General features: G+C 42.8%; 1 protein-coding gene across 4 annotated transcripts in view; it reads left to right on the top strand.

The window, feature by feature from the left end:
- The window catches only part of NUP214 (nucleoporin 214), an 89965-nt gene that overhangs the window by 17769 nt on the left and 59774 nt on the right, over nucleotides 1-12422 (top strand). For all 4 annotated transcript variants that reach the window (XM_042248051.1, XM_012161064.4, XM_012161056.4 and 1 more), the window contains exons 13-18: nucleotides 1310-1485; nucleotides 3930-4024; nucleotides 8237-8323; nucleotides 8531-8680; nucleotides 10352-10510; nucleotides 12240-12343. In XM_042248051.1, the coding sequence (XP_042103985.1) occupies nucleotides 1310-1485; nucleotides 3930-4024; nucleotides 8237-8323; nucleotides 8531-8680; nucleotides 10352-10510; nucleotides 12240-12343 (771 nt within the window). The remainder of the gene's footprint in view (nucleotides 1-1309; nucleotides 1486-3929; nucleotides 4025-8236; nucleotides 8324-8530; nucleotides 8681-10351; nucleotides 10511-12239; nucleotides 12344-12422) is intronic.

Genomic DNA, 12422 nt, shown 5'->3' with positions numbered 1-12422 from the left:
GGATCTTAGTTCTCTGACCAGAGATCTAAGTTCCCCACATTGGAAGGCAGATTCTTAACCACTGGACCACCAGGGAAGCCCTATGTGATCTCATTTTTTCACTTCTGTACCTGCTTGTTTTGTTCTCACCACCAGAATGTAAGCCTTTTGAGAGAAGTATCCCTTATACCTGTACCCTTTCGCATAATTGCCATTGAGTGTAAATACTACCAGCTTCCCCCTCCACTTTTCTGTATCTTCCCCTGTTACTGTGGAGGGGATGCCAGCCGATGTCATTGTCGATACTAAACTGTCATGCAGCCACTGCATTCTGAAGGTTGCCTAGTATTCCATTGTGTAACACCATGATTTGTTTCACTAGTCATCTGATGCTGTACACTTATATTGTTTACAGACATTTACTCTTTTAGGTGAAACTTACTTCGCCTTCCTAGTAGACCGTCAGCATCCCAGAGATAGTAATCTGCTCTCATCTTCCATTCTCCTTCCCCAGAGATGATCATCCCTCAGTAATTTCCATGACAAAGGGAGGATACTAAACTCTCTGAAGTCCATCGAGTCCCACCTTCTTTTTTCACTCAGCCTGATAGGCTAGACAGTAAATGTTTTATATCATGGTAAACTTAGTTTTGTCATCATGTTAAGTATGTATTTGATATTTTCATTCCAAATAAGCAGATGATTAATGTTTCCATGCAGCCTTCACCTTTTGTAAGAAATAGCGAAAGTGAAAGTGAAAGTGAAGTCACCCAGTCGTGTCTGACTCTTTGCGACCCCATAGACTAGTAGCCTACCAGGCTCCTCCCTCCATGGGATTCTCCAGGCAAGAGTACTGGAGTGGGTTGCCATTTCCTTCTCCAGGGGATCTTCCCAACCCAGGGATCGAACCCAGGTCTCCCGCATTCCAGGCAGACGCTTTAACCTCTGAGCCACTGGGGAGGCCCCAGGAAACAGCTAAACATTTGCACATTTGGACTTTCCTGGTGGCTCAGACAGTAAAGCATCTGTCTACAATGCGAGAGACCTGGGTTTGATCCCTGGGTCGGGAAGCTCCCCTGGAGAAGGAAATGGCAATCCACTCCAGTACTATTGCCTGGAAAATCCCATGGACAGAGGAGTCTGGTAGGCTACAGTCCGTGGGGTCGCAAAGAGTCGGACACGACTGAGCAACTTCACTTTCCTTTCACTTTCCTTGCACTTCCTAAAGGCAGAAGAGTCTAGGAAGTTACCTTTTGATGATCATTCATGACTGTTGCGAATAATCCCATAGCAGTAGGCTGTTCTGACCCACTTGGGCTGCCGTTTTCAGGTTCACGGCTGCAGCCACCTCGGCTCCTGTTCACAGCTCACAGAGCACAGCCTCGATGCTGCCCTTCTCCTCGGCCTCCAAGCCAGCTTCCTCTGGACCTCTCAGCCACCCCACACCCCTCTCGGCATCATCCAGTTCCTTGCCATCCAAGTCCTCAGTCACTCCATCGGCATCAGGTATGATTTTAAGCAAACAGCTTCAAAGCTCAGTCCTGAATTCCCAGATTAGCATTTCTCCAAGTTATTTAAAAATCCTAGCCAACATAGCTGGACTGGATTCCTTTTTCTTGCTTCCTGTAACTCACACTGAAGTCCAGTGGCTTTTGTACTCCAGTTTGGAAAGATTCATAATGGCTTCAGTGCTTGTCTCTGTCTTGTGAGGCATTTATCTTCACATAGAGCTTGCTCTCCATGCAGGTCAGTCACCAAGTAAGTCTTGAAGACACATAGACGATAAGGAACCTGCGGAGGCTTTCTGCAAGTTTCCTCTGGTGACTGCCCTGGATTTTCACACTCAGCCCTACCTTAAGCAGATTTTTAAAATAAACGTCATGATAGTGGTTCTCTCCAGGTTGAAGTGCATTATACAGCTCCATGAGCAAATGCATCTAGCCTGTCTTTCTCTTCCTTCAGCCCTTGGAGGCTGAGGCCTCTCTTGCAGCAGAGCACAGGCTCTAGGGCACGCGAGCGCCAGTAGTTGCAGCACATGGGCTCAGAAGTTGTGGCACAGGGGCTTGGAAGTTGTGGATTTAGTTGCTCCACAGCATCTGGAATCTTCCCGGACCAGAAATGGAACTCTTGTCCCCTGCATTGGCAGGCGGATTCTGAACCACTGCGCCACCAGGGAAGTCCTGTGTCTTTCTTTTTTAATGTAAATTTTTTCTAAAACATTTGAAAGTTAATCACAGATATGAAACACTTCACCCCTAAGAACTTCAGTGTCTCTCTCCTAAAAACAAGGGCACTCAATACATTATCACACTAAAGAAATTTAACAGCAATTCAGCCTATAACCCGATTCCCATTTCCAGTGTTGTTCCTGTAATGTTCCTACAGCTTTGTTTTCCCCCTTTGTTTTTCTAGAAGCCACTCAAGGACTACACGTTATGTTCCGATTTTGTCTCGTTGGTCTCAAGCAGTCTTTTACCGTTTTTGTCTTCCTCGGCATTAACATTGGTGAGATCAGGCCAGTAGTTTTGTGGACTGTCCTCCAATTTGGACTTGAGAGTTTCCACACAGTGAAACTTACCTGACACATTTTGAGCGGTGATACCACGTGGTGGATGTGTGTGCCACATCCCGTGACTTCCTTTTGTCCTGACGTAAGCGACGTCGTCTTGCTCACAGTTGTGGTGGCGTCTGTCAGATATGTCTCTGTTTTTAAGTTAGTTGTTTGCTCATGCCAGCGATAATACCCAGCCAGACGTACTTGCATAGCCATTTGGTGTTTGAGTGTCAGGAATAATTTTATCTTGGTAGATCCTGAGCAAGCATTGAGCTGTATAAATTCCTGAAATCTTCTCTCTTAGCTGCTGATCAAGGACTGCCTTGTAGCATTTGTCAAAGTTATCTCATTCTGGGACTTTTCACCAGATTCTGGAAAGTACCTGTCTATGACCTAAAGAGTTAACAAGCCTTTTGTCTTTTCATATCTCTTTATAGTTTACGGTAGAAAAAGTGTACCATACCACACACACTTTCTCCCTGTCTGCTGCTCACCACCCACATCTCCCTACCGCCATTGCTCTTATTTAATTCTTAACAGTTTGGTGGCTCCTGGATCATTGGATTGTACTCTAGACCCACTAGGGGAGTCCCCTCTCTCACTGTTTAATCTGGTTCTCTTGAGATGAGGCTTGGATACAAGTTTTTGGTATATTTGTTTTTAAAACGCTCCTACTGCTAAGTCACTTCAGTCGTGTCCGACTCTGTGCGACCCCATAGATGGCAGCCCACCAGGCTCCCCCGTCCCTGGGATTCTGCAGGCAAGAACACTGGAGTGGGTTGCCATTTCCTTCTCCAATGCATGAAAGTAAAAAGTGAAAGTGAAGTCACTCAGTTGTGTCTGACCCTCAGTGACCCCATGGACTGCAGCCTTCCAGGCTCCTCCGTCCATGGGGTTTTCCAGGCAAGAGTACTGGAGTAGGGTGCCATTGCCTTCTCTGTTAAAAGCTCCTAGGTGATTCTCATGTGCAACAGACTTGTCCTAGAGGATTCCAGGAGGGTCCCGAAGGCCCTGTGAGTTCTTCCTAGGTGATGAGAATTGTTGTTCTCATGGTCTTTAAACTTTGTCCCCAGTTCCCAGAGGTCATCAGGCACCTCTGTGAGGATTAGGGATGGGCTGAGTGTTCTGCCTCCTGGGCCTGGACACCAGTGCACATACCTGTTATTAGAGACACTCCAGTTTACCTGCTTTACAAGGGAGCTTCCTGTTTTAAAATGTTGTATGTGTTTTTTAGGTATTTGGAAACCGTGGATATCTCTTTTGGTAACCAAGATCATAAATGGAGGCCAGGCACAGTGAAAAACTTATTTTATTAGATTTGAGGAAAGGATATTCATTCTGAAAGAAATAATGGGAATGAATACTGTTTGTTTTGACTGACCTCTTGTTCTTACAGGGCGAGCTGCTCAGGGCAGTGCAAGTCCGGTGCCCTCAATGGTCCAGAAATCACCTAGGATAACCCCTCCAGTGACTAAGTCAGGCTCTCCTCAGGTATGTTTAAACTCAGCCTGCAACACTGTGTTTATTAATTTACTGCCCCAGACATACATGTTTATAAAGTGAGTTTTTTTTTTGGTTTTAGATTTCACAGCAAAAGTATTTCGGACTATGTGATAGGAAGTACCAAAGTGGGAGCTGTGAATGTTTGTAATGTCTGCTCATAAAAGCCATTTAACGCAACCCTAGAATCTTAGGGTTGTTTTCTCTGCTGATTCCTGAGCTTATCCATGCTATATTCCATTTGTGGAATCTTATTCATTTCTGAAGACTGTAGTATACCACCCGATCTTTTTCTGTTATTCCCAAAGTAATCAAGAAATCTCCCACTGCCCTCTTTTTTTTTCCATTACGACTTGGGTTATTTTATTTAATTTTTCGCTAACATGGAGCACACATAGTGGAAAGGAGGATACAGGTGACACACCCACCTGGGTGAATTGTCACCAGCTGAGTCCAGTCCAGGCGCTCAGGCATGTCCGACTCTTTGCGACCCCATGAATCGCAGCACGCCAGGCCTCCCTGTCCATCACCAACTCCCGGAGTTCACTCAGACTCACGTCCATCGAGTCCGTGATGCCATCCAGCCATCTCATCCTCCGTCGTCCCCTTCTCCTCCTGCCCCCAATCCCTCCCAGCATCAAAGTCTTTTCCAATGAGTCAACTCTTCGCATGAGGTGGCCAAAGTACTGGAGTTTCAGCTTTAGCATCATTCCTTCCAAAGAAATCCCAGGGTTGAAAGAAATCCCAGTCTTCTCCAACACCACAGTTTAAAAGCATCAATTCTTCGGCGCTCAGCCTTCTTCACAGTCCAACTTTCACATCCATACATGACCACAGGAAAAACCATATCCTTGACTAGGCGGACCTTAGTCGGCAAAGTAATGTCTCTGCTTTTTAATATGCTATTTAGGTTGGTCATAACTTTTCTTCCAAGGAGTAAGCATCTTTTAATTTCATAGCTGCAGTCACCATCTGCAGTGATTTGGGAGCCCCCAAAAATAAAGTCTGACACTGTTTCCACTGTTTCCCATCTATTTCCCATGAAGTGATGGGACCAGATGCCATGATCTTTGTTTTCTGAATGTTGAGCTTTAAGCCAACTTTTTCACTCTCCTCTTTCACTTTCATCAAGAGGCTTTTTAGTTCCTCTTCACTTTCTGCCATAAGGGTGGTGTCATCTGCATATCTGAGGTTATTGATATTTCTCCCGGCAATCTTTATTCCAGCTTGTGTTTCTTCCAGTCCAGCGTTTCTCATGATGTACTCTGCATATAAATTAAATAAGCAGGGTGACAATATACAGCCTTGACATACTTCTTTTCCTATTTGGAACCAGTCTGTTGTTCCTTGTCCAGTTCTAACTGTTGCTTCCTGACCTGCATACAGATTTCTCAAGAGACAGGTCAGGTGGTCCGGTATTCCCATCTCTTGAAGAGTTTTCCACAGTTTATTGTGATCCATACAGTCAAAGGCTTCGGCATAGTCAAGAAAGCAGAAGTAGATGTTTTTCTGGAACTCTCTTGCTTTTTCCATGATCCAGTGGATGTTGGCAATTTGATCTCTGGTTCCTCTGCCTTTTCTAAAACCAGCTTGATCAGGGAGTTCACGGTTCACATATTGCTGAAGCCTGGCTTGAAGAATTTTGAGCATTACTTTACTAGCATGTGAGATTAGTGCAACTGTGCCGTAGTTTGAGCATTCTTTTGCATTTCCTTTCTTTGGAATTGGAATGAACACTGACCTTTTCCAGTCCTGTGGCCACTGCTGAGTTTTCCGAATTTGCTGGCATACACCTTGGTAACCAGCACCCAGAACAAGAAACAGACCATACTGGAGTCCCTGAGTCCCCCCTCCTGTGAGCCCTTCTAGACATTACCCTTGCCAAAGGGGTCTCACTATCATGATTTCTAATAGCATAGCTTAGTTTAGCCTGTGAGTATCTTCTGTAAAATGGAATGATACAGTATACATTCTTGTATCTGGCTGTTTGGCTCAGTGTTGTGTATGTGAGGTTTTTCCGTGTCATCGTTGCTGTCTGGAATTCACTGGGCGACTATTACTACAAGTTTCATCCCACCCTTGACAGACATTTGAGTAGTTTCCAGGTTGAAGTCATTGTGAATCGTGTTGTTATAACCACACCAGTTGACGTCTTTGGGTGAATATGTGTATGCATTTCTAGGAGTGGAATTGTTAGGTCATAGAATATGCATATATTCCTTTTTAGTACATTCCCACCAGGCGTATTTGAGTTCAGCTGCACGTCCTCACTAGTCTTGTAGTTTACATTTTTATCGTTGTATTTTGTGGTTTTAATTAATATTTCACAGATGACTAGTAAAATTGAGCTTTTTTTCATCTGACTATCGTCTTTTCAGTGGTGTCTGTGCGAGTCTTTTACCTATTTTTCCATTGGGTTGTTTTTTTCTTATTGACTTGTCAGAGTTCATTCCTTATTGGATATGCATATGCATGTGTAAACACATATATAATGCAGATACTTTCTCAGGCTCTGAATTGCCTTTACCTCCCCTTGAGGTGTCTTTTGATGCCATGTGCTTAATTTTAATGTAATTTAATTATTTTTTTAAGATGAGTACTTTCTGTGTTCTGTTTTGAAAATAATTTCCTGTTTGAAGGTCAAAAAGATATTTTCCTAAAAGTTTTATTATTTTACTTTTCATATTAGATCTACAGTCTATCATCTCAGTTTATTTTTATAGTTTAAAGAGAATTTTCTGTCCATTTCCCACTTGATTATTTGAGTGCCTTCAGAACAGGAGTCATGTCTTTTCCTTCTGTTTCTCTCCCAGTCTGCTTCCTTCCCCACCCCAGCACATACCTGTACAGGCTTCACAGTAAATGCCCAGTTTTCAGCTGTAGCTTTTGGCATAACACGTGACACATGGCATTTATTAAATAAAGCTGTTCTACTGAATGCTTATGCAATCTAAAACTCTTCTGTATGTTCATTGGTGTAGGTAACAAATCACTTGAACATCCTCTCAAGTTATAACATCTCTAAAGCAGAATTCTTTTTCCCATTATTTATTTATTTGGTTGTGCTGGGTCTTAGTTGCAGCATGTGAACTCCTAAGTTGGGACTTGTGGGATCTAACTCCCTGACTAGGGATCAAACCCAGGCCCCCTGCATTGGGAGCATAGAGTCTTCACCACTGGACCACCAAGGAAGTCCCAAAGCAGAATTCTTGATCTGTATTTTCTGGGAACCTGTCCTGTTCTGGTAGTCCCATCTTGAAAAGCACTAACCTGGCAGTTTGCTCCAGCTCCTGATCCGGAAGTCACCCTGGATTCCTCTCTGTAATAGCACCTGCTCTGGTCCATGCTAGCAGAGGTCTTGCCAGCTTTGCTCTGTGATGTGTTATTTGTCATAAATCCACATCTCTGTCCCTGCTGATACCGAATTTCAGGCCATTATCTTCTCTACCCTCAGTAGCCTCCTGACCACTCTGTTTTTTCTCCTGCCTGTCACTGTCATCCTTGCTCTGTTGAATAGCAGGAGGACTCTTCTAATATCATAAACCAAAGAATAGTTTCAACTCTCCTAAAACTCCACTAGTAGTTTACCAACACAGAATAAAATCCAGACTCCTTGGTATAGTCTTACATGACCTCCCTCTGCCTGCCCCCGACTCCCTGCCTGACTTCATGTGCCCACATTCACTTTTGCCCTGAACTTGCCAAAGTCTTTTCTGCACTTGCTTTTCTTGCTGCCTGGAGGTGCTTACCTAAACTTGCCATAGCTTTCTCCCTTACTTCATATCTCAGTGCAGAGACAATGCTCAGTGAAGGCTTTTGGGCCGTCTCATCTGAAGCAGTGTTTTCATTTTTATTCTCTCTCTGTATGTTCCTGTTCATTTTTTCACATCACTTATCACTTGCTGCAATTACTTAAGATTTGTCTACTTCTTATTCTGTCTCGTCCCAGTGGAAGGTGAGCTCCGTGAGAATAGGGACCTCATCTGCCTCGTCTACCTCCATCTCCACTGACTAGGACACGCCTTATACCGAGACGGTGCCCAGCAAATATGGGTTCAAAAGACCAAATGGGGGAATGGTCACGGTATTGTGAGAGTGCTACGCCTGCAGCAGACACTGAGCCTCCTACTCCAGGAAGCCATTGCTCGTAACATCTTGCTTGGGGTATGGGATGCATTTTTAAACCTTTCCCTTTCATTTCAGCCAAAATCACTTCAGCCTCCTGTTACAGAAAAGCAGGGACACCAGTGGAAAGAGTCAGATCCTGTGATGGCTGGAATTGGGGAGGAGGTAAATCTGTTCCTGCAGGTTTTTCCCAGAAATAGCTCTGATGGCGAGACTTGAATGGCTCTGGGTGCTGACTCCTATGTGACTATTTTATTCTGGCATTGAGCCTTGGCGTGTCCTGGGAATCTGTGCTGTTAGAGGGCCCAGAAGCCGTGACAGGCCTGCCACACCATTCAGACTGAGTTGTCTCCTCATTTGTGGCCTTGACAGATCGCTCACTTTCAGAAGGAGCTGGAAGAGTTGAAAGCCCGAACGTCCAAAGCCTGTTTCCAGGTGGGCACATCTGAGGAGATGAAGATGCTGCGAACAGAATCAGATGACCTACACACCTTTCTCTTGGAGATTAAAGAGACCACAGAGGTTTGTGTTTTTGATACTCTTCGTAAGTTAGACATTGTCATCCTGATACTCCATGGGCATATATATTTTCTCTCTTAAAGGACCACTGGTAGTGTTTTTTATGTGGATGAGTGGTTTACCCAGGAATGCCTGACTTCAAACCCTACCTTTTGTTTTAGTCACTAAGTCGTGTCTGACTCTTTATGACCCTATGGACTTTGGTCCATGTGATTTCCCATGGATACTGAACAATGAACTATGTGACATTGTGCAAGTTATTCTAGCAGCTCTGTGTTTTAGTTTTTTCATGTGGAAAATGCAATAAGTACTTTGTATCCCATTGGCACAAGGTATTCCATTAAAGTTTATTCTAGTTGTTAGTTTAGTTTAGGTATATTTGAAAGTTTACTAGCTTTTTTTCTTGGTATAAAAGCAAACTTTAATGAAGATATTGTGGGTCATTTACAGGAGAAAACTTACTGTCTTTTATAGTCAATTGTTAGGTTATAAAGTGTTAAGTTTAAGAAAAAAGCAGGATACTCAAGAGCATACACAATATAAAAATAACAAATGTTTGCTGTTCACTGTATTATTTACTGTGTTACTTTTTTTTTTGGCTGTACAGGGTCTTAGTTGTGGCATGTGGGATCTAGTTCCCCAACCAGGGATCAAACCCAGGCCCCAGCATTGAGAGCTCTTGGCCACTAGACCACCAGGGGAGACCCCTGTGTTTCTATTATTACTCTTTACTATGTGCCAGGTGTCTCAATATTATCTCAATGAATCGTCACAGCTTTTCTGTGTGGTAGGCACTATTATTCTTTCTGTTTTGCAAGAACAGGAAACCTAGGCTTAGAGAGATGAAGTGTTTTCCCAAAGTCACCCAGTTACTGAGTGATAGTGCCAGGATCCCAATTCAGACTGCCTGACTCCAGAGTTCTTGTCTTAAATATCATGCTTGGAAACAGGAAAGTTCTCAAGGGTGGGGGAAGGATAAATTGGGAATTTGGGATTAAGAGATACACACTCTGTATATCAAATAGATAGACCGCAAGGACCCACCATATAGCACAGGGACCTGTATTCAATGTCTTGTATTAATAATAACCCATGATGGAAAAGAATCGGAAAAAGAAGTATATGTGTGTGTGTATATATATGTGAAACTGAATCACTTTGCTATACATTTGAAACATTTTAAATCAACTATACTTCAATAAAAATTTTAAAAGTTAAAAAAAAGAGGAGAATTCTCCAAGGTTTTAGCAGTGATCATCTTTATTTATTCATTTCTTTATTCTTTATTTTTCGACTACACCCTGCAACATGCGGGATCTTAGTTCCCTGACCAGGGATTGAACCCACACCCTTGACAGTGAAAACACCAAGGCCCTTCCTTACCACTGAACTGCCAGAGAAATCCCAGTGATCATCTTTAGACGGAAGGATTACCAGTATTTTTATTTTTATTTCCTCAGTTTCTGATCATCAAAGTTGTATTTTTTTAATGAAAAAGGGAAAAACAAAAAAATTAATGTTAGTATCTTTCTTTCCAAGCAGTGAAATCACTTTTGGCTCTGTTCAGATGTTCATCTTGTTAAATATTTGAGAAGCACCACCTTGATCTAGCAAGAAAGGTTTATTTCTCAGAAATACCACTTTTGTATCAGGCCATCCTTATACCTTTTCTAGTCTCTTCATGGAGATATAAGTACCCTGAAGACAACTTTACTGGAGGGCTTTGCTGGTGTCGAAGAAGCCAGAGAACAGAATGAGAGGAACCGTGACTCCGCATATCTGCACTTGCTCTACAAGAGGCCGCTGGACCCCAGGAGTGAAGCTCAACTCCAGGTAGGAGAACCTCACCAGAGCTGCCGAAAACAGATACCTAGATGGGCACACTCCTCTAAAAGGTCCGGGTTTGCAGGACTGCCCAGACAAAGTTGCTCATTTCCTCTGAGTGCTAACCCACTTCATATATACCCCCTTGACTACAACAAAGAAGACAGCACTTTCCCCCTTGAGGTTTTTTGGATCAACAAAAACATAATTTTTCATTAAATCTTAAGCTGAAACTCCAGTATTTTGGCCACCTCATGCGAAGAGTTGACTCATTGGAAAAGACTCTGATGCTGGGAGGGATTGGGGGCAGGAGGAGAAGGGGACAACAGAGGATGAGATGGCTGGATGGCATCACTGACTTGATGGACGTGAGTCTGAGTGAACTCCGGGAGTTGGTGATGGACAGGGAGGCCTGGCGTGCTGCGATTCATGGGGTCGCAAAGAGTCAGACACGACTGAGCGACTACACTGAACTGAACTGAAGCTTGGTAGAAAGTAGCTGTTGAAAAGATATATTTAGAAATCAAATCAGGAATAATAATAATTATTAATGTAATAGCTATTTATTGGCCTTAAAAGAAAAGGAGTTGTTTTCCTGGTAAACAAGTTTGGGAGGGCATTCGGAAGAAACAGCATGAGTTCATGCAGAGATACGGTCACTTTTGAAGTGTCTGCAGTAAAGGGCCTCCCTGTAGTCACAGAGTACTGAGTTGAAATTTGTATTTGATGCTAAGGTTACTGCTGCTTCCTAGAATCAGCCTGACTCTCTTTTAAGTGACATTGTCATTTTCAGTTAGGGCACATACCCTTGTCCAAGAATAATTTTGAAAATACAGTTAAACACAATAAGATCTTGGTACAGATGTAAAAGTATTTCCCAGTGTATAGCACTTCATCTTTATTTGTATACACATTTAATGGAATGCTTCATTTTCATTAGTAGAATGCTCTATTTTAATTTTTGAGAGTTAAGTTATGGCGCCATAAAGGTTAACGCTAGATCAGAATTTAAAGAAAATTATTGAAGGCCTAAAATGAATTAATAGGTAAGACTTTTAATAATGGAAAATTCCATTTCTAGTACTGATACTATTCTTTGTTTTTGAGAAATGACTTTTCCCCCGCTGGTGAGATGACTTATGTGTTCTATTCTGTGAATAGATAGGTGCAGAATTATTTTCAGTGCTGTTTTGTAGGATAATTTTGTCTGTATTACAGTTAATTTCATGGGTGGGAGAGCAAAATCTAAATGGGTGTACTGTTGGAGTAGCAGAGTACAGTGGAAAATTCCTAGGCCACGTGGAGATACTTTATAAGAGCTGAAAAATGAGAACTAAGCCAGAACATCAGTTCCCTAGAGGCCCTGGGCTGACACACCCTTTCTGTTTCCCTTTTCTGAACACTGTCTCTCTTTCACACGCTTTAAAGGTTGGGTCTCTCTAACATTCTAATGATTATTTGTTGTTATTTAGTCGCTACGTTGTGTCTGACTCTTTTGTGACCCCATGGACTGTAGCCCACCAGGCTCCTCTGTCCATGGGATTTTCCAGGCAAGAATGATGGAGTGGGTTGCCATTTCCTTCTCCATCTAACGATTATTTAAAACCTGTTAAGTTTTCCTTATTCCTTGTGGTTCTCAGTTTGAAAAGACTTCAAAGTCATTTTAACTGTTTTGAGACACATTCCTGCAAACTACTAGAAAACCGAGTCATTTTGCCATTTCATTTTTTTCTTGTAGGAAATCCGGCGCCTTCATCAGTATGTGAAATTTGCTGTCCAAGATGTGAATGATGTTCTAGACTTGGAGTGGGATCGGCATCTGGAACAAAAGAAAAAACAAAAGTGAGCGAGATCTCTCACCCACCATCTTGATAGTGCTGTGGCCTTTTAAAAAGATCATCTAGGAAGGTTTCCGAAAACC

Source organism: Ovis aries, chromosome 3 (assembly GCF_016772045.2).
Source record: "Ovis aries strain OAR_USU_Benz2616 breed Rambouillet chromosome 3, ARS-UI_Ramb_v3.0, whole genome shotgun sequence".
NCBI classification, from domain to species: Eukaryota; Metazoa; Chordata; class Mammalia; order Artiodactyla; family Bovidae; genus Ovis; species Ovis aries.
This window is presented reverse-complemented; position numbering and strand designations above follow the sequence as displayed.